The sequence below is a fragment of the Indicator indicator genome, chromosome 1, assembly GCF_027791375.1.
Source record: "Indicator indicator isolate 239-I01 chromosome 1, UM_Iind_1.1, whole genome shotgun sequence".
In the NCBI taxonomy this organism is placed as follows: domain Eukaryota; kingdom Metazoa; phylum Chordata; class Aves; order Piciformes; family Indicatoridae; genus Indicator; species Indicator indicator.
In genome coordinates this window covers 117,395,869-117,418,274 of record NC_072010.1, presented here as the reverse complement: position 1 = coordinate 117,418,274, position 22,406 = coordinate 117,395,869, and the positions used below count along the sequence as shown (strand labels likewise).

Genomic DNA, 22,406 nt, shown 5'->3' with positions numbered 1-22,406 from the left:
TTCGTAGCATCTGCATCTCTGAATTTTTGTTTTAGTGTGGCTAAAAAAACCCCCAAAAGCTACCTGCAGGCTTTTTCCATCCAATCCAGCAGTCTAAAGGTAAACACCACAGTTAGGGTGGATTTGCTGAAGAATCTGAGGTGGGATCTTTTAACCTTCCACTTTAAATTGTCTTATGAAAGCAAAGAAATCCACTTTGCTACTGCAGCTTTGGGGAGGTGAGAAGCAATGTCCTGCAGCATGTAAAAAATCCATCCGCAGGCCAAATTCTTTCCTTCTGATTTTGACTTTGATGTCCTCCCCTCCTTATTTTGTCAAAACAGACACTGGAAGTGATAACTTCTGTCTGCATGCACCACAATGAGGTCTGGCTCCCCAACCCCTCCCCAAATCACAGAATCAGTCAGGGTTGGAAGGGACCACAAGGATCATCTAGTTCCAACCCCCCTGCCATGGGCAGGGACACCTCACACTAGATCAGGCTGGCCAGAGCCTCATCCAGCTTGGCCTTAAACACCTCCAGGGATGGGGCCTCAGCCACAACCTTGGACAACCCATTCCAGGCTCTCACCACTCTCATGGTGAAGAACTTCTTCCTCACATCCAGTCTGAATCTCCCTACTTCCAACTTTATTGTTTGAACAGCTTCCTGACACTTCCCCCCAAAGAAAAGCATCTCTGTGTTACAATCCTGGCTTGTAACTGTCCCACTAACTGTTTCTTTTTGGAACTTGTTTAGTCTGGAGAAGAGGAGGCTAAGGGAAGATTTTTATTGCTCTCTACAACTACCTGAAAGGAGGCTGGAGTGAGGTGGGGGTTGGTCTCTTTTCCCAAATAACTAATGCGGCTTTTTGCTTCTCCCCCCTCTTTCCTCCACCCTCCTCTCTATCATCAATCTCTCCTCTCAGTAAAAACCAAACCAAACCAAAAAACCCCGAACAAACAAAACAAAAACCAAAAAAAAAAAAACCAGCCCAAAAAACCCCAAACCCAACCCAAACCAAACAACAACAATGAAATAACACCACCACCACCACAACAAAACAAGCCAAGTTTTATAGAATCATAGAATTGTTTTGGTTGGAAAACATTTCTAAGATCATGGAGTCCAACATTCAACCTAAGACCACCATGGTTATTAAGCCATGTCCTAAAGTGCCATGTCTACATGGTTTTTGAACAACTCCAGGGAAGATGACGTGTTACTTTTGAGTATTTCATGAAGCTGAGCATACATTTTCACTCTCTAAATCCCAGAGTATAAATTGATTGATAAAACATGAGATATTGATCACAAAGTACTTCTAAAACTCTGTGTAATTTTTAATTATAAAAGATAACCATAGCTAAAACATGAGTCTTTTTTTTCAAAATACCTCTTTCAATGTGCTCTTTGCTGCAGGCACACAGCAAAGGCTAAACCAAGTAAAGGAAGAGCAAGATGAGCCTCGTGTGATGAAGAGATGAAGCAGCTGAGGCTTCTGCCTTCTGCTACTCATAGCTCTGGGCAGACTCCTCAGCTGCAGGAGTTTTGGTGAAAGATGAGGAAGCATGAGCCTGTGCAGTTTGTGGTGCTCCTTTGCTGAGGGGTTACAGAAAGGTTTGCAAATACTAGAGGATTACCTGAAGCTCTTAGGCTAATTAAAAAGCATGCTGAATTTTTATCTTCCTCTTTCCGTGGCCATGCTGCCCAGGGCCACCTGATAGCCCTCAACAGGTTGAATTACACAGGCGGCTGCCATAATGCTGTGTGCGACAGACGGCTGAACAGGCAGCTGCTGGTGGCTTGGTGAAAACATTTCCAGAGCAGACTGGCTTAGCAACCTCAGAATTTCCTTTTGGTTTCTTTTGATAATGAAGAAAGAAAACAGTTTTGCTTTTAGCTATGACTTCTCAGGAAGAGGTGAGTGAAACTTCGGGAGCGTGTGGTGTCCTCTGAATAAACAGCACATCGGTGTTTAGCTTGCATGTGGTGTGCTCCACAAGGCTGTTTTGTTTCCTGGTGGACAACTTTTGCACCAGCTAGGAAGCCATTTATTTATTTTGCAAATATTTAAAAATCTTGCACAGAAAGCTGTCCCTTTCTCTGCCTTACAGCTAGTAGATTCCATACAAAATTTGATTTCTGTTAATTGAAATGTGTATGAAATTTTATGAAATTAAACAGTAGGAACCTTAATGCAAGGTTTTAAAAAGTGAAAAGGTCTTCCAAGTGACTTAAAGATACAGACAAAGCACTAAAATGTGTCATTGTAAGTCTCATTTTCTGGAACTGACTCTGCAACCATGCAGCTTTACAGCTTACCAGCTCCACTGTCTTTAACAAACCTGGACTTGTTTCACCCCACTGCAAGTTCAAAAGTCTCATTCCTTTTGCCAGTGACAGTGTGCAGAACAGGAGTCAGAAATCAGCATTTCATACCCTGAATTCTAGGGTAGCAAATTTTAATAGTTTTTCACTGTGTAGAAAGCGATTAAAGGTTTTCTGGAGCAAAATTCAGTTGTGCCTTAATGAGGTTCCTGTGAGGTGCTGTGAAGGTGTCACATAGTTTTTAGTCTTTCTCTTGTTTTCTGTGGCATCTACAGAGGAGGGGCTGGGTTCACAACCCCAGTGTGAGTTTTTAAAAGTAGCTACAGTGCTTAGACAAGTTTGAATAAAAAATAACTTCTTTAGTTTTCTTGTAAATTAATTATAAGTGCTCTTCTCATGAGCATTAAGTACATAATGTGATGTGTCCAGCTTTGGAGTCCTCAGAACAAGACAGACATAGACTAGATCCACGGAGCAGGCCCAGAAAAGGGCCAGGAAGATGAGGGAACACCTCTCCTATAAAGAAAAGCAAAGAGTGTTGGGGTTCTTCAGCCTGGAGAGTGCTCAGGCAAGGTCTCATTATGCCTTTTCAGTACTTAAAGGTTGGTCATAAGAGATACGGGGACAGATGTTTTAGCAGAGCGTGTTGCAACAAGACAAGGTGCAATGGTTTTAAACTAAAAGAGGAGAGGTTCAGACTAGATATAAGGAAAAAATACAATGAGCATGGTGAAAAACTAGAACAGGTTGAGCAGAGAGGTGGTAGATGCCCCATCTCTGGAAACATTCAAGGTCAGACTGGAGGGGGCTCTAAGCAACCTGATCTAGTTGATGTCCCTCCTCACTGCAGAGCAGGGTTGGACTAGATGACCTTTAAAGGTCTCTTCCAACCCAAAGTATTTTATGATTCTATGCCAACATTTTACAAAGTGATTGTATTATTTTTTCTTCTATTTTTTTTTTCTCCTGGTAACTCAGGTACAAGAGACAAATCCCACTACTGGAAGTCCTGAGATCATCTCTATTACAGAGGTTGACCCACCGGTACCAGAAGTTCAATTTTCCTTCAAAAGATTTTTCTTCATACCACAAGTAACAGTAGACCCCAGTGCAGCTGGATCTGGTAGGGATACTGAACAGCTTTCTGGCCTTGGTAATCTAAATATCTAATGTAGGTCTTTAGCCTTGAAAAACTATGCCTGCCCACTCAGTCAGAGAAAGCCATCACTTGGAGCAGAGAAACAGCCTCATTCCCTCAGCCATGAGTTTTGCCAGCACATTAAAGGGTGATGACATCTTGTGTCAGCTTGTGATGCTTATTCTTGCATACACAAGCATTTTTCACAGCCAGAATATTCACACACTTCAGCCACATTGCAAATATTTGCCCACACTTTTCAAACACATATTTGAAAGGCTTGTTTGAAATTTTACCAGCCTGGTAATTAGTCCATTGCAAAACTGAGTATACAGCACAGCACTCTTGGAAGAATAGCATTCATGTTTGCTGCTTCCCATGGCAAAAGTAACCACTAACTTCAGGTTGAGCATCAAGGATGAAGATAAAGCAATTAAATTTGCTAGTCAATTAGATTCTACAGCTGTCTAAGATTTTTAGCATTCCAGACACCAACTCCATTGCCAAAACCAGTTACTCAGCTGCTTCTGAGAGAGTTTGTATAGGCTGGGATTTACTTGTGTGTTTGTAAGCACTGGGACACAAGGATGAGACACTCGTCATCCTTGGCTGATTGTAAGTACCTGCCAACTTCAAATTCAAAGCTTAAAAAATGAGGGGGTAAAGAGTTTCACAAACTGAAATTGAAGGCAAGGTTCTGCTTGCTTCTGTGTGTACCCAGGATGAAGCTGTGTGCTATTTTTCCATCATTAGCCCTTTGTATATCAGCATACATAGAAACAAGTGAACCATTCGTTATTTTCAATGGAATCTGTTGGTGTCTTCCAGACTGAAAATACCACTAAGTTGTCATCAGCTATGGAGGTCACAAGAACTGATCCAGCTCATGAAATGTAGTAGTTACTACTGATGTATATTTTAACTTTAGATGCATCCTTTTTCCTTGAAAATTCAAAACTTGGCCTTGACCCAGCTCAATTCTTTCCTTGTCATTGCAGAACAACTTCAATTAGATCACATTTTCCCACACCTTTCAAGACCAGTTTGGGCGTCCTGGTTTTTTGCAGATTTAGTTTTCTGTCATTTTTGGTTAACCTTGCTTCCAATTCCAAAAGGACCAGTGAGTTTCCTCCTTCTCATCTTGAACACATATTTACTGTCTTTTTCCAATATCTCTGCTCCTGGTCGAATCTTTAGGTTCCTCTTACCTGTTTCTTTGTCTCTGTTACCTCAGCTCTGTAGGAATGTATCACATATGGGACTTACCTCCCTGGTGCATGAGATGGACATATGTGATCTCTGGCCTCATCACAGGATTTCCAGTGTCCTAGACACAGAGCAGCTGTCATGGTTTAAACCCAGCCAGTAACTAAGCACCATGCAGCTGCTTGCTCACTCCTTCTTTCTCCCAGTGGGATGGGAAGTGGGGAAAAAACCCCAAAACTTCTGAGCTAAGAACAGTTTAATAACTGAAATAAAACATAACAACAATTCAAATTCTAATTATTAGCCCAATGAAAAGAAAGATACTAAGAGAGAAGTAAAACCCAAGCTAAGACAAGTAATGCACAATGCAATTGCTCACCATCTGTTGACTGATGCTCAGACTGACCCCAAGCAGTGATCCCATTCTCCTGGCCAACTCCCCCACAATTTATACACTGAGCACGATGTTCTGTAGTATGGAAAAAAAAAACATCAGTGTGTTAGCAACATTATTCTCATGCTGGATCCAAAACACAGCACTGCACCAGCTGTTAGGAAGAAAATTGACTCTATCCCAGCCAAAACCAGGAAAGCAGAGGCCAGCTGAGGATACAGCTGTAGGGTGCACTGGCGCTGTAGACTTGGTACTAGCAAGAGTCAGGAGGCATCACAGATAGGAATTGCCATAAAGAGGAGATTCAAACTAGTTTGTTCACTGCTACTTCCACTGAAAGGATTTATTGCTCCACTTGAGCTTTTTTGGAGTCTTCAGAGACTACACATGTACCCTGCACACAGGTTTGATAAAAACCAAATCAGGTCTGGATTTAATTTTTATTCCTGGACACGCGTTTTCAGGACAGGTGCTTGTACGCTTCTAAAAGCTCACAGTGTAATGTAGCCTACAAAAATAAACCTTCAGAGCTTATATTCTCAATTGCACTGAGGACAGGCCAGGTGCTTTGCAGGAGTGTGACCCAGCACCCATGAGGCAAAAGCTACAGAGGCATCTGAGAGCATCAGTGAGCCCCAAAGCACTTGAAGCCTTCTCAGTGTTAGTTCACAAAGTGTATGCAGAGATTGCTACTGCCATCTAGTTTAATGTTAGACAAATCTTTTAGTTTAATGTTAGAGAAATCTTTCAGTTTAGTGTTAGGTAAATCTTTTTCATTAGATTGTAACTGTTTTAACTTCACAGAAGCTGTTCTCTCTGTTTCACTTCTAGGAGATATTGAGCCACCTTCGATGTGCCATGTTTTCATGTCTCTAAAATACTTTCCATATATCTGTGGCTTGTTCCTTGCAGTAATCCTAGCAGTTGCCATTGGCCTAGGTGGTGAGTACAATTAGTTATTCATTAAGTTCTCGCTTGGCTATTCAAATGCTTAATTTTTCATGAGCCTTTTACTTAGAATGGAATTAAACTGCTACTGTGGCTTGTTTGCTGAAGCAAAAAATCCTGTAGATGTGATGGCTTTAAATTTTATTTACATGTAGGGATAAAATAGATGTGCCACTCATGAGAGGATTGGTGTAATGTTTACAGCACTGGGGAATCTGCAGCTCCAGGAAGCCTTTCTCTAGTAAAACTTCACCAATTCCTCTTGGGTGATGAACTACGAGTTTAGAAACTAGGAGGGGGGGAGCTTCAGAAAACACACATCATATTTTGGTCCCGTACTTCACTTCTCTAAGTTTGGTTTCAAAGAATCAAGGAACTTTCTGCTATCACAAACAACTTCTACAAAGGGAAAGAAAATGCAGAATGAGTTTAGTAGTGATTGTAAAGTGTGACCTGCCCAGGTCTGGGTGCCAAATATGTTGATGCTAGAACAGTGTCTTCATGCCTGCAAGATGGATAAGCTTGTGTGAGGTTGAGGCATGCCTCCAGGAAGAGAGTCCACTGGACATGTTTTGAAAGGGTCTCCTTGCTTTGTTGGACTGAAGAGCCAGGCAGAAACTCACCTTGGGGTGAAACATAAACTGGGTAGAGTGAGCTAGGAATGTGTCAGCACAAACAGCAAAGCTGAGTCCTCCTAAAAGTCATTACTAATGGATGAGTTTAGCAGCACCATGTAGCAACCTCCAGGTTGTATTTCAAAAGTTCCTAGATTATGGGACTTGTCTTTTCCTTGGCAAGACTGAAATCTGTCCAGGTAATTGAAGCATCAGAAGTGTTAAACTAATATCCAAGTGTGTTTTCATCACCTTGTTTTCTTTCATTCTTGTTAGTCCAATACAACTGCATTGGGAAGTTTCGCTGCCGATCATCCTTTAAGTGCATTCAGAAATCAGCCAGGTGCAATGGGGTCTTCAACTGTAAAGAAGGAGAGGATGAGTACAGATGTGGTAAATTTGAATTTGGTTATAAATCCCTCCTCCTGTAGCATCTGGCATGTTATCAGGAAATGTATGTTGTAAAGAGTTGAGTGAGACAGGAAAGTCTGATGGATTATCTAAATCACCACTTCAAAGGAACAGTCTCTCTGAGGTACTGATCTACAGTTTATGAGAAATCCAACTACTCTTCAGATAAATGTGATGACTGCTGAATATTTCTACTGCCATATTGGGCATTTGTCTCCATTAGAAGTCTAGATGCTTCTTGACTGCTACCATTTCCTCTACCTGCAAGGTATACCATGATGCATTATGGTATGCATACACAGCACACTCTATATTCACTGGATTGGTTTTGAAGATTCAAAATCCTCTTATCTTAAAGGATGTGGAAATGGGAGGGGTCAACATTGCTTTTTGTGCATTGAGTACTGTGGAGTTTGCTGCTTTGTGTATGAAATGTATGCCCCATGCCTGAGTTTCTCTCTCAGTTTCAGGCGTCATAGGAACACTTTAATAGAATCATAGAATCATAGAATGGTCTGGGTTGGAAGGGACTTCCAACGATGATCTAGTCCAACCCTTTCTGCAGTAAACAGGGGCATCCTCAACTAGATCAGGTTGCTCAGAGCCCTGCCAAGCATCACCTTGAATCTTTTAATTGATCCTTCTCTGTGCTGTGCTCTGGAAGACGACCATGATGTTTGCAGCCACTGGAGGGAAAGGACTAATAATAGTAAGCTGGTTTTCAGATCAGTGCACTTGTAATTCTGACTCCAGTACCTACAGGTGAGGAGACAGCATGGCTTTCTGTCTGTACAACAGGAGGAATGGCAAAAGCCATGAGCTTTTGGCCCCTGCTAAGCCTGCACAATGCTTTAAACCTTTGGTCCATTTTCTCCAGGGAGGCCTCTGTGGAGCCTGTGGGTCTGCTTTTCTGGTCTGCCTTTGCAATGCCATGACAACGGCCTGCAGGCTCATGGGCACACATGGGAAACCCCTCTCCTGCTGTGACCATGTGTGTGACATCCCTTCTCCCTGGGAAAACCTTGTAGATGTGTCTTTTCCCAGGTGTGCCTCCTCTTGGCAGCAGATGTGGTGAAAGGTACAGGGATGAAGAGGACATGATGCCATGCAGGACAAAAGGGTTGTAGGTGATGGTCTGTACCTGGGCCTTCTGCAGTATTTCCCCATTGGTCTTTTGCCCAGACTCAGCACACCTTGCAGCAATGCTAGCTCCAAAGGGTGGCTCAACCCTGCAGCTGGGCTGCCATGAAGAAATGTCCACAGGGAAGACCTGTGATGAGCAGAGCCAGGCTAGAGAACCAAGCTCCCAACTGGTACATCTCTCCTTTCCTCAGCCTTTACACACCCATCATCCTAGACATGCCAGACCCATTTCAGAAGAAGGATGGAGGTAGAAAACTCCACAGGAGCCCAGGGGCAGCTGGATGCATGTGCATCCACCTCCCTGACTGTGCTGTGCAGCACAGGTGATACCAGCCACCTTTCATGACTTGATCACAGATTTCCATGGTGCCAAGCATCTGCAGCTCCAACTCACTGCAATCAGCAAGATTTTCTTAAGTTCACTAGAGGGTGAAGCAGTTTTTCCATCTGTAGTAGAGCTAGAATTCCCTACCCATTCCCAGGAGCATGGACTTTCTTGTCCTGGTGGTTCTAGCTCAGTGTACCTTGGTTCACCTCCTCAAGGGGAAAACAAAAGAAACACAGAAAAATTCTGTCAAAGGATCCAAGTGATGGAAAAGACAAGTAGTAAAAACTCAGTGAGCCAAGAAACATGGATGCCACAGTGGTGCACTGACACAGTTTTGCACCTGCTGTGTGTACCTGGTGGTTCTTCTTCACAACTCAGACTTTTCTTCTGAATCTCAGTCAGGTTGAGTGGCAAGAAAGCAGTGCTACAAGTCTTCACTTCTGGATCCTGGCGAACAGTTTGCTCTGATGACTGGAAAGCAGAGTTTGGAAATACTACCTGCAAACACCTGGGTTTCTCAAGGTATGAACACAACATGGGATTTTGAACAAACTGAGATTTTCAATCTTTCTAATGAAATCCTCTATTAGTCTGTGCTTTGAAAGAAAAAAAATAACTTAATAGACCCTTGTGAATGAGATGGTTAAAGAGATTTGAGATAATGTGGGAAATAGAATCATAGAATCGTAGAATGCATTGGGTTGGAAGGGACGCTTGAAGGTCATCTTGTCCAACTCCCTTCGCTGAGCAAGGACACCTCCAACTAGATCAGGCTGCTCAGGGCCCAGTCAAGTTTAATCTTGAATGTCTCCAGGGATGAGACCTCCACCACATATTCAGGCAACTTGTTCCAGTATTTCACTACCATAATTGTGAAGAACTTCCTCCTTACATCTAATCTAAATCTACCCTGCTCCAGATTCAAACCACTGCCCCTTGTCCTGTCAGTACACGCCCTTCTAAACAGCCCCTTCCTAGCCTTTCTGAAGGTCCCCTTCAGATATTGAAATGCTGCTATGAGGTCTCCCTGGACAGTCCTGAGTACTTGTGGACTGCAAATACCATTTATTACTGCCATAAATCCTGAAGGATGGTCTGGTTAAATCTTCCCTGTGGGGTGCAGGTGCCTGAATCCTACTTGTCTCTCTAGTAGCTTGCAGCCTGTCAGAGATGCACTAAAAAGCATAGGAACATTTTTCATCTTCTTTACTTCCTCTGTAAGAAAACTGTATCTACAATTCATACCATGACATCAAGGTCCATCTCACAATTAGAGAAGAATCCAGCAAGGTGGTTCTTACTGTATTGATCCCATTCCTGAGAAAGCACCATTTCTTCCACAAACTTCAACACAACTGAGAAAGAATTTGATGCTCTGACGTTTCTTACAATGGCATTATTTGGACTTCTGCATGCTATACCTAGTTGTATAAAGCTTCTTTGAATAAATTTCTGTTGCTTTTAGAATACAATACATCTCAATTGTTCAATTAAAAAAAAAGACCAAGAAAAATGACAAATTATTCATCCTTCTTGCTGCAAAATATAACTTTTGAAAAAAGAGGCAATGAGCCTCAAGAAATGTGCCAGCCAGCTCCAATAAAAGCTTCACTGGAGTATCAGAACTAAAATTTACTTTATCTGCCAGTTAAATGCCTCTCAGCTTGTGTGATTCCCACTGATGATTATGGTAAGAATATGAGCACGTTATAAGAAGTTCTGCTTGGGGAGGATAGGATTACTTTACCAAGGGTTGGACTCTGGTTATTGTGGTTGCTACACTGGGTTGTGGTTGGCAGAAGCACTGAATTATTTAAACAGATTACTGACATACTGTCTGAGGAAGCTGTGTTTATGGTTTATTTGCAGCTATGTGAGTTCAGGTTACCTGCCTGTGGCTGCAGTCGAAAAACAGTTTCAAAGACATTTCGTATCCCTCGGCCACTGGTTATCAGCCGATCAAGTGACATCCCTGCACAATGCAACAAACCTCAGGTATGCCTAACTTCTTCATCCTGACAGAAAGACAGCAATCAGTAGAAGGAGAATTGCTAATAGTTTGAGATGGTTGTCTAATTTTTCAGGCATGTAGAGCTTCATAACTTGGGGGTGTTGTTATGCATCACAGACCAAGGCTCATCAGCAGTCTTTCCTGAATATGAGCTAAGCGCTTGCTCCAAGACCCATTAAAACCAAGAGTGGCTTTAAAATGAGATATTTGTCCCATGATCCCTTTTTTTTTTGTAAATGGATGGACACCAGGCACTTATCTTTTTCCATTGTGAAGCAGTTTGTTTCAGTTTACAGATCCCCAGATATTTCCCAGTGGGATTATGAACCTTTTATAGTCCATTTCTTCCTCCTGATAATTGCTTGTTTCCCTTAGTTACCTTTCACTGAAAGGCAAGCTATGGATCCAAGGAGACTACAGATCACATGTTGAAAATTGCTGATGAGTCTCCCCACACAAAAGAGTGAACCACTCTTCAGCAGGGCAGCATATGGCCTGGAGGGTCCCAGTGGTACCTGAGTTACTAACCTGAGTATTTCAGTTAAATGTCCATAGTAGATTGGATGAGTATATCACTTTGTACCTCATTCAAGATATGAGTTATATTTATGTGCACATAGATGTACAGGAAGATGGCACAACATTGAAAAAAAAAAAACAAAACTCCAAACCACAAAATTCTGTATTTGTGAACTGGAACTAATACTGCACTGTCTTTTCATCTTAGAGAGGAATGCACTTCTGGCAATGTGATCATCTTAAAATGTTTGGGTAAGAATCAGGAAAAGTAAAAATAAAATCAAAACCTCTCCTTCTTCACTGTATAGCAAGAGCTGGGAGGAATTGTGTACTTAGGGCATATTATGCCATCAGTTATCACATCAAATAAAAATTTCATTTCCTACATAAAATTTAAAAGAATTTCAGAAAGTGGGAATAGGCTGGGAGGATAAATTGGAAGCATCAGGCAGCAGAACTATTTTGGTGAAAACCACAGTAAAATGCAGATGTTTAAGGATTGTGAGTTGAGTGTGTGGGCTGATGCTGTAATTTCAATTCTGCCATCTCAGCAGGGAAAGGGAAATTCTGTCTTAACATTTGAACTTTCATCCCACACCTCTCCACGTCAGCTAGTTTTCAGATCGATATGAAAAATCAAAAAACAACAGCAAAATTATCACCAGGGCAGAGGAGATGCTTCAGCCTGCCTGTGCATTTGAGGAGGGCAGAACAGCAGGGTTTACAGCTCAGCCAAGCACTACGTCTGCAGGGGAGAAGATGTAAACCCCGCAGCTCCCACACCAGCCCCCAGGCACGACGCTGCAGGGCTGGGAGGGAGGAGAAGAAACTTCTGGAGGCAGCCCCAGCTCGAGATGTGGGTGATGGAGGGTGGTCCTGCTGCAGAGACCTCCTAGTTTCAGCAAGGCTGGGAGTAGAGGGGCTGAAGGTGACAAAAACGTGCCTGTGTTTCCTGTGCAGACTGTAACCTTTGCTTTCTGCCAGTGTGCGGGACGCGGGCCAGCTACGGGCCACGGATCGTGGGGGGCAACGCATCCTCCCCCCGGCAGTGGCCCTGGCAGGTCAGCCTGCAATTTCACGGGCACCACCTCTGTGGAGGCTCTGTCATCACCCCACGCTGGATCATCACGGCTGCCCACTGCGTCTATGAGTAAGTCCCTAAACTGCCTTGCTCGAGGTATCTCCCCACCCACCCCGCAAGCAGTAGGTCTGTGTGCGGGGCCACTGCAGAGGAGGCTTAATGCCCCATACTTATCTGAAAAATAAACTGCAGGAGATACTGGCTTGTCTTTATTTCATGCCCTTGCTCTGTAGCGTTTAAATCATCTCTCTCTTCTTTATTGAAAACAACCAAACAACCACAATCCAAAACAAATCAACCAAACCAAACCAAAACCCAAAAAAAAAAACCCTCCAACAAATGTTTCCAATTGGAGTCCCCAGTTTTCAGATATTCCGGGCTCTCCTGGGAAATCACAGCTTCCTGGGAAGCCACCTTAAACCAACATTTAAGTAGCAGATTTTAGATATCCCTACCTGCAATTTCTGTCCCTTGCATGTGAGTTAACAGCTCAGAGGGAATTTGCAGTTGGCTGCTGTGGCACTCCGGAGCTGCAAAATAAGGTATGGAATCTTTTACAAGTGGATAGGATCAATGGGTGGTAGTTATGGAGTCATACTGCACTTACCACATGCTAGCTGCTCCTTTTTATGCTGTTATAGGTTGTCTTTCACCTGTAAATAGGTGCTAATTATTTAGACTCCTTTGTGTGTTGTAAACACAGCCCCCTCTATTAATTACTATGAGTCGTTTGGGTTTGCAGTCTTGTTCGTTGCTAACAGTGCAGGATTGCTCTTCTGACTCTTACAAACCCTGGCCTCTTTCATACTGAATGACAGGGCTGGAAGGGACCTCTGGAGATCATCTAGTCCAATCTCTCTGCCAAAGCAGGTTTTCCTAGAGCAAGTTGCACAGGGCAGTGTCCAGGCAGGCTTTGAATCTCTCCAGATAAGGAGACTCCACAACCTCTCTGAGAAACCTGTGTCAGTGCTCTGTCACACTCAAAGTAAAGACGTTTTTTCTCATGTTCAGATGGAACTTCATGTGTTCCAGTTTGTGCCCTTTCACCAGGGACCTTAAGACAGCTAAAATGAGCTTTGTCTGACCATCCACCACATGTCTGCCTGCTTCTGAGCAAGTCTTGTAAGAATGCTTTTGTACCCAGTAGGGATGGGGCAGACAACTTACCTGCGTCTCCCAAAACCCAGCTGGTTCTGGTGTGTTCAAAGGCTGACATGGATGAGAGTTGACAGCACAAGCCATGCCCCTGGAGACCTTTCCAGGCACTGCTGCTAAGCCACTGCTAGCCTGGTGGAGTGAAGCTAAGAGATTATGTGCTGAAGGCTGAAAGATGTGGCTGTTCATGAGCTGGGGGCAGAAGAACCTTCCAGAAAGACAGCTTCTCCCTTGAAAACACCTTATCACAAGTGCAGCTGAGCTGGCTGCATGGCTGAGCACAGATCTGCCATGCAGCAGCAGCAGGAGCTGCTGTGGAGTCATATAGGAGGACAGACAGGTAGGTCAATGCAAAGCTTTCATGCATTTCTAGAAAGCTGCACAGATAATGTATCAGTGACCCACTCTGTTACTAAGATTAGTCACTCCTCTTATATTAATGAAATTAGACACAAACCATAGCCAATACTAATAGAGAGGTAAGCAAGTACAGCAGGTTGTAGCTATTTGCCTGCAGGTTTTTATGTGATTCACAAGCTCAGGAGACAATTTTAAAAACTAAGTCTTTTGTTGAAGGTTTTTCACTCTTTCCTACCTCTTTGTTTCAGCCTGTACTTGCCGAGCTCGTGGAGTGTGCAGGTTGGTTTTGTGACTCAGCAAGACACCCAAGTTCACCCATATTCAGTGGAAAAAATTATATACCATCGAAATTACAAGCCCAAGACAATGGGAAATGATATAGCACTGATTAAACTGGCAGCACCACTTTCTCTTAATGGTAATTCTTTCTGTTAGCTTTCACTTGACTTTCTCACCTTCCTAGCTAACAGAGGGAAGAGTCTTTCCCAGTACAGACAGGGAAAACACTTTTGGCATTCTATGCCTGACCCAGGACACTTGAGTGGATCCTCACCACCTCTACAAGCAATGAGACATATGCAGCACAGATGTAGCCAGCCTGCTGGTGTGATGGCAAGCAGCAATCCCTCTTCAGACTATGCCAGCAGCAACCCCAGAGGCACAGTGTCAAGAACTCCTCTGTACTCAATACCCAGGCACAGAAAACAACACCACCATCCAACCAACAGGGCTCTGCAAAATGTTCCCAGTCCTTTCTGGTATGGGCTTACTGAAGGCATTTAATAATAGGCAAACATTAGCTTTATAATTTCTAAATGTTTTTCCTATCTAAAATAAATGCCCCACCTCATTTTACTTGGAGGTCACAGAGATTTTTATCCTGTCCTTTCTGTGAGTATAGGGAGCTGAAAATCAAGCTTAAATTTCAATGAAAAAAAAAAGGCAATTCAAATATAACAATGCTTTTAAATTAAAACTGCTTCTATTTTCTCAGCAGGATGCTACCCTCAGCTGACACAGTTAGTGAATTGAAATAATATATAATGATATTATATGAATTTAAGTGATCATCTGCCAGTATGTTGTAATCACTGTGAGATCTCTGCAAAGTGGAGCTGGCTCTCTCTGATGCATTTAGATTGTCAGTTCCTAAATCAATTCTCTTGAAATGCTTTGAATCTAAATTAAGCTTGATTTTGTTTTCTGGTTTATATCTCAGCTAGTGGTGGTTTTGTTTCCTTGGGAATAAGTTTGGGAAACTGTCAAGAACAGTCATAGCTCCACATCAGAGACACCTGTTATGTCCTGGGGGACTAGGGGCAGCCTGGGGGGCTTGGTGGGTCTATGCTGGTGGCTTGATGCTTGGGGCAGGGATCATTGCATGACAGAGAGCTGGATCACTAAGAGCTGCCCAATGATACCTTGCATTTTCTCTCCCTTCAGTCATGGCCAGCTCATTTTGGCACGTCATAGTTTGTCCCTGCAAGCATCAAGCACTGATTATATTGCACAGCATTCAGTGTCCCAGAGTGCCAGAGGCACTGTAACTCCATGAGCCAGTGGGTGGGAAGCAGAGAGCATCCCAGACGTCTTGTTGCCCATTCAGAAGAGCACAGAGATGTGCACACATAATCACAGAATATATCTGGTTGGAAGAGACCTCATCCAGTCCAGCCCTCGACCCAGCCATGGCTCTCTGCACATATCACTGCACACAGCCTGTTAGAAAGTGCTATGTAGTTGTGCCATGGTCAGCCAAGGCCATTTCTCTGCCCAAGCAGCATGGTCCATCAGATGTGTACCTGGTGCATTTCTTGTTTTCTCATTCTTCAGTTTCTTTACTCACAAATACCTTTTTCTGCTGCTTCACACTTAAAACTAATTAGGCCTGGTGTAGGTATTGTCTCAAACTGATGGTATTGGCCTTAAGACAAAGACCTGCAGACCCTCCAGTCTGCTTAACTGGGGGGGTGTGTGATGCTCATAACAAGGCCACTGCAAGCCAGATTCTCAGGTTTTACTGAGACATACAATTTACTGCTAAATGTTAAAAGCACTTCTCTCTCTCTTTTTTTTTTTTAATAGGTCACATAGAGCCAATTTGTCTGCCTAATTTTGGTGAACAGTTCCCAGAAGGAAAAATGTGTTGGGTGTCAGGATGGGGAGCAACTGTGGAAGGAGGTATTTTAAATTATTTGCTTTTGGTTGCACTACAGGCAAATCTTTCTCATACAGGATTTGGTTGGAATGTTCTTCCACATTAAATTTTCTGGGATATCACAGTGGGGGGAGGGAGGAAAGAAGACATACTCCTAAATGTTGTGCTTGCTCTGAACAGCGTCAGAGCTGTGCAAATCCTGATCACAAGGAATGGAGTGCACCCTGTGAAAAAAGCTAAAAAAATAACATGTAGACAGCAAGACTGCTCACAATGTTGTCCTCAGCATCACTCAAAGAAGCTGTGTCCTATAATTGTATCCATAGGGGTCATCATCTCTAATTGTAGCAGTAGTGTTCTTCTCAGAGGCTGTGTGGTATGGTGTTTCCAGCTGACACCAGGACAAGAAAACTCTTACTGTGAAAGGCAAAAGCATTTATTGCCTGTGTAACTAAGCAAAGCACTAAGCACAAGCAAAAGCAAAGCAAGAACTTAAACATAAGCCAAAGCCTACTACTCTGTTACATAGTCAACTTAGATGCTTTTCTAACACAGAGCTGTCACATCCCCTTTGTCTCTCCTTTCACTGACATGGGTCCAAGCAAAGCATACAATAGGTTAATACTGACAAACAAGCTTCTCAACATATCCAGTCAACTTCTGCCTAGTCTTTCTCTTCAGTCACAAGGTGTTTACATTTTTTTGCAACTCAAAGACAGAACATAGCCTTCTCAAAAGGTGTTCAAAGGTTTGCTATCTTCCTACAGTGTTCAAGCATAGGAAGAACAGCATGAATACAAGAATTGTCCATCCTTTCTTTCCCCCCCCCCCCCACCCAGAGAAAGCATGTATGCATTTGCAGGCAAGTTCAGTGATGTAGAAATTTGATCTGTGAATAATATCATGAAGAAAAGGGAATTGTGGCCTTCCAGTATCTGAAGGGGGCCTACAAGAAAGCTGGGGAGGGACTTCCTAGGATGTCAGGTAGTGATAAGACTAGGGGGAATGGAGCAAAACTAGAAGTGGGTAAATTCAGATTGGATGTTAGTAAGAAGTTCTTCACCATGAGGGTGGTGAGACACTGGAACAGGTTGCCCAGGGAGGTGGCAGAAGCCTCATCCCTGGAGATTTTTGAGGCTAGGCTGAATGGGGCTCTGAGCAGCCTGATCTAGTGTGAGGTGTCCTTGCCCATGGCAGGGGGGTTGGAACTAGATGATCCTTGAGGTCCCTTCCAACTCTAACAATTCTATGATTCTATAAATTATTTTGGGTTTGTTTTTTTTTGGCCATGACTCACAGGTCATGTTAATCAGTAATATCTGCTAAATCACTTCCATGTGAAAATACTTGAATTCTTAGGTAATTGGCTTTTATCACTCTTCATTCATCTCATTTAAGGTTCAGAGAACAAGAACAGTATGTTACCTGGCCTATAGATAATAGCAAAGGGTGGGAAAAAACCATGACAACAACATTTAGGCCATACAGTCAGCTATAAATTGACAATAGAAAGTGTGTAAACAGTCTCATTTGTAGAAACAGCCCATTCAGAACCTGAATCAAATCAAATCAATATTTATAAAATAAATCAAATGTTTGCAGATGGTTTGTTGAGTTAACAGAACAGGTGATAAATTCTAAATGAATTTTGGCACTACACTGAAGGCAGTGTCCATCAGCTTTTGAGTTCATTCCTGCCACTGATTGTCTGAAGGAGAAACATATAATGTACAGTTTTATACTGCATGCTGTCATCATCCACAGCTCTACAGAGTCATTAGTTACTGGATTCTCTGATGAGACACCCAGTTGCCTTACTTGTGTGTTGCCATTTTAACCATATTGCTTTCACCCTTGCTTGCCAATTCACACAGAATCACAGATTCAACCAAGTTGGAAAAGACCTCAGAGATCATCAAGTCCAACCTATTACCGAACACCTCCTGACAACTAAACCATGGCTCCAAGTGCCACATCCAATCTTTTTTTGAACACCTGTAGGAACAGTGACTCCACCACCTCCCTAGGCAGCACATTCCATGGCCAATTACTCTTTCTGTGAAGAACTTTCTCCTCACCTCAAGCCTAAACTTTCCATGGCACAGCTTGAGACTGTGTCCTCTTGTTCTGGTGCTGGTTGCCTGGGAGAAGAGACCAACCCCCTCCTGGCTACAACCTCCCTTCAGGTAGTTGTAGACAGCAATAAGGTCTCCTCTGAGCCTCCTCCTCTCCAGGCTAAACACCCCCAGCTCCCTCAGCCTCTCCTCACAGGGCTTGTGCTTGAGACCTCTCACCAGCCTCATTGCCCTTCTCTGGACACGTTCAAGTATCTCAATATCCTTCTTAAATTGAGGAGCCCAGAACTGGACACAGTACTCAAGGTGTGGTCTAACCAGTGCTGAGTACAGGGGCAGAATGACTTCTCTGCTCCTGCTGGCCACACTATGCCTGATGCAGGCCAGGATGCCATTGGCTCTCTTGGCCACCTGGGCACACTGCTGGCTCATGTTCAGGTGGCTGTCAACCAGTACCCCCAGGTCCCTTTCTGCCTGGCTGCTCTCCAGCCACTCTGACCCCAGCCTGTAGCTCTGCATGGGGTTGTTGTGGCCAAAGTGCAGCACCCACACTTAGTCTTGTTAAATTCCATCATGTTGGACTCTGCCCATCTGTCCAGCCTGTCAAGGTCCCTCTGCAGAGCCCTGTTAGCCTCCAACAAATTGAAGCCTGTCCCCAGCTTGGTGTCGTCTGCTAACCTACTTGTGATGGACTCTATCTCCTCATCCAGATCATCCAACACACTGAAACATTTTGTTTATAATTGGAGATTAGCTTCCAGGATAGAGGGGGTTTTCTTGTTGGTTTTTTTGGTTTGGGTTTTTGTGTGTGTGTGTGCATTTTTGTTTTGTTTTTATTATTTCATTTGCTTTATTATTTCATTTGCTTTATTATTTCATTTGCTTTATTATTTCATTTTTTATCATTCCATTTTTTATTATTTGAAAATATTTAAATTGTTTTTACTTTCGTTATTTCATTTTATATTTTTTGCCAGGTGATACATCTGACACCATGAACTATGCAGGAGTCCCTCTGATTTCTAATGCAATCTGCAATCACAGGGATGTCTATGGTGGGATCATAACTCCTTCAATGCTTTGTGCCGGGTTCCTAAAGGGAGGGGTAGACACCTGCCAGGTATGGAAGTTTCCAAACTGCAACTGTTCTCATTAAGATCAGCAATGGAAAAACGTGAGTGATAAGTTATCAGAAGGCACTCCCAGGTTTTTCTTGGGCAAACATTTGGGTTTGTGCCATGTACTGTGTTTGCCATGAATACCAATCACTGACTGTGCACAATCATGTGCCACAATTCCATTCTTGCATTTCTCCCGTGGACCATATCTGTTACTTCTGAAGCCAAATTTACTTAAGATATTTTTTCATTTCTTGCATGTACTACAGCACAGTGCCATCCTTTGTTTGCCCTGGCTGTGGCCTCTGCGCTGCACTGAATTGAGAGCAGCTCTGGAGCTCTGCAAAGTGTAGAAACTGTGGTGTAAAGCAGGCAAAGCATATATCAATAGAGAAGTAGAAGCATGTGATTTTGGAAATAGTAGAGTGAGGCAGGGGAAGGAAGAAAGGGAGAAGTGTTTGAGTAGCTCAGATAATTGGTAATGACTTTAGAGGAGAAGAATTCATAGCAGACATTGATCCTTCACAACACTGAGTGATGATTATTCAAAGTCAGTGTCAGAGTCATGAAGGTGCTGACCTTGAGATAGGTGTCTTCCCTGTACACACTAATGTAGACTTAGCTAGCTAGTCATGGATGAAAAGCAAGGGCTGGGGAGGAACATGCTTCCAGATTTTCTCAGTCCCAATCATGCATGGGACATGACAAAGCAAAGGTCATGTCCCATTATGTGCACCATTAGGTGCATAGATCTCCATTTGAGCACATGTTTGCACAATGCCCCCAGGAAGGTACTTGACACCCTCCCCATCACTCTGTGTGCAAGAGCTGTCCAAAGACAGCATTCTCAGAACATGACTCCCAAGTGATAAAATAAACCCTGCTGACCAAAGGGAGAGGCTTGTTCCAAAGTATTATTTTTCGTATTTTTTCCCCCTTTCTGTTGTCTTGCTGGCTCTGATGTCAGGAAATTGCCCCAGCAACATAAATTGAGAGTTTTCAATGCTTAGATGTGAGTCCATTGACTCAAATCTGCTTAGCAAAGTGTCTGGGAAGGACCAGAAAAGCAGCATGTGAGACTGTGTGCAGGAGCAAGCAGGGAAGGAGGTGGGGTGCAAGCTTTTTGTTGCAACATTGGGCTCAGCTCAATCATGACAGCTAGGAGACAAGCAGCTATGAGACACCAAGGCTTCATGCAGACTGCAGATTAGCGATGCCCTGTCTGCAGGACAGGTACACTCCTCAGCACCTAAGTGTTTTTTAGCAGCAGGCTTCAATATTGCTTTGCTTGAGCTGTATCACAGACTGAGATAAAGAAAATATGATCTAATATACATCTGAGAAAGCTCTAAATTCTGCTGTAACATATACTCTTCCCAGGACCCAGAACAGAGCAGAAACAGGAGACACTGAATTATTTGACTATGCTTCTTCTCATATCCCCCAAAGAGGCATTCCCTCCTTTTTTGGAGGCACTGACATTTGTTTTTATTCTTTGTCCTTCAGGGAGATAGCGGGGGTCCCTTAGCATGTGAAGACATGAGTATCTGGAAGTTGGTGGGGACCACCAGCTTTGGAGTGGGCTGTGCAGAAAAGAATAAGCCTGGTGTTTACAGCAGAACCACCTCCTTCCTGGACTGGATACACGAACAGATGGAGGTCTGATTTTGCTCTGTCTCTCCATCTCCAGTTGCTGCTTTGCTCTCCCTGTGCCACACAGGGTTTAGCTCATATTTGTCACAGCTGGGTTGTGTTGTATGGACACATGTGGCCCAGGGGATTTCGGGGATGGTCCATGAGCACAGTGGGCAGAGCAGGGTGTGGGGGTCTTAGTGAGATGTGGATATTTCCTAATATCCAGCCTGAACCTCCCCCAGCACAGCTTGTAACCATTTTCTCTAGTCCTGTTGTTGCCACCAAGGAGAAGAGGCTGTCCCCCTCCTCACTCCAACCTCCATTCAGGTAGTTGTAGAGAACAATGAGGTCTCCCCTCAGCCTGCTCAGGGCTCTGAAACAAACCAAAAGCATGTGCCTCTGAGAGTGGGACCAAGGGAATGGCTTGCACCTGGCAGCTCTGTGTTGTGGTATAACGGTCCTGATCTGCTCTTCTCTGCTATTGCTCCCTGTGGACTGAGGTTCATTTGATCTCTCCAGAAGCTTCTGTGCTTTCTTCAAACAAAATTAACTCTGGGAGCAAGGGCTTAGCAAAGGGGTTAGGAAAGCGATCTATTTTGATCTAAAAGATGCAAAATTGCAAGATAAGGAATTTGGCCATCAGAATGCCCTTTAAAAGCTTGCTCTCTGGGAATTAACTTTAGAACAGCCTGCTCATCATGGCCAACCATCTAATGCAAGCCATGATCAAAGAGCAGCCATTTGTTTTCACTGATCTACCATTTCCAGTTTTGAAACCTGAATAAAGCACTTCTGCTTCTCTGATTTTCAGGAGAATGCAAATATTTTGCTGAAGGCTCTCTCCTGTGAGTGCAAAGAAAAAAACAATCTAGTGCAAAGGGGAAAAAAAAACCTATTCCTTTCCACTATGTAGTAAAAATTAATTGATGTCATTTAGCCAGATGTTTTCCTGACATTGTGGACAGAATTTCTCCTGCTTCCATCTTGAGGAGCTCTCCCACAAGGGAGGAAGCAAAAACTTTATAGCACTAAAGGGAATATCAGTGATGTGCATACATTACTGCCTCAGAAATATGCTTCAACTATTAAATCTAAATTAGCTATCAATGGTTCCCACCACAGCAAGAAAAAAAAAAGAAACCAGCAACAGAACAACTTAGAAGAAACAAAAATAATGCATTCAAAGCCCATTTAGCTCCCTGTGTGTCCCATGCATGTAGTATCTACCACTGTTATTAATATAATCCTCCTTTCCCTGTAACCTCATCTCTTTCTGACCTTGTCTCAGCTCATGCAAGGCTGAGAACCAGAGAACTAAAGCAGTGAGAGAAGCTGGAGGCGTTTGCTCAGGTTCACAGTGCATGCAATGGGAATTGTTGCACATCCATTTAGTTGAGGTGGTGTGTTTTTCTGAAGGACTTCAGCTGGCTACAGCAGGCCCCTGGTTCCTTCGGTGACCCTAGGACTATAAGGAAAAAAGTTACTCCCTCTCAGACTTCAATGGGTGGCAACATGAGTGTTGGAATAGATGCATGACTGGTTTTCCTTCCCAGAGAGAAGAACTGCAGACCTGAGGAGAGCAGCAGAAAACCCACATCACGCTCCAGCCCCCCCTCAGAAGGACCTACTACACTCTTCTGGACACCTACAACAAGCTTTGTATCTTCACAGACTACTTCTTATCTTTTTTTTTTGATACTGGTAGCTATACTTACTCAACACTGTACTTAATCAGACTCCTTTGGAAAGGGGCAGTTGGATGCTGGATGCTGGGTATGCAGATTTACTGTCAAGTACAAAT

General features: G+C 43.3%; 1 protein-coding gene across 1 annotated transcript; it reads left to right on the top strand.

Annotated features, from left to right (window-relative positions):
- The first annotated feature begins 1,885 nt into the window (after positions 1-1,885).
- TMPRSS3 (transmembrane serine protease 3) lies at positions 1,886-22,179 on the top strand. The gene is made up of 13 exons (XM_054384813.1): positions 1,886-1,903; positions 3,290-3,434; positions 5,881-5,991; positions 6,888-7,004; positions 8,892-9,015; positions 10,363-10,488; positions 11,232-11,275; positions 12,008-12,173; positions 13,868-14,037; positions 15,705-15,800; positions 18,830-18,972; positions 20,477-20,629; positions 22,159-22,179. Exons 1-13 carry the CDS (start codon positions 1,886-1,888, stop codon positions 22,177-22,179), a joined length of 1,434 nt encoding a protein of 477 aa, XP_054240788.1.
- The last annotated feature ends 227 nt before the right edge of the window (positions 22,180-22,406 follow it).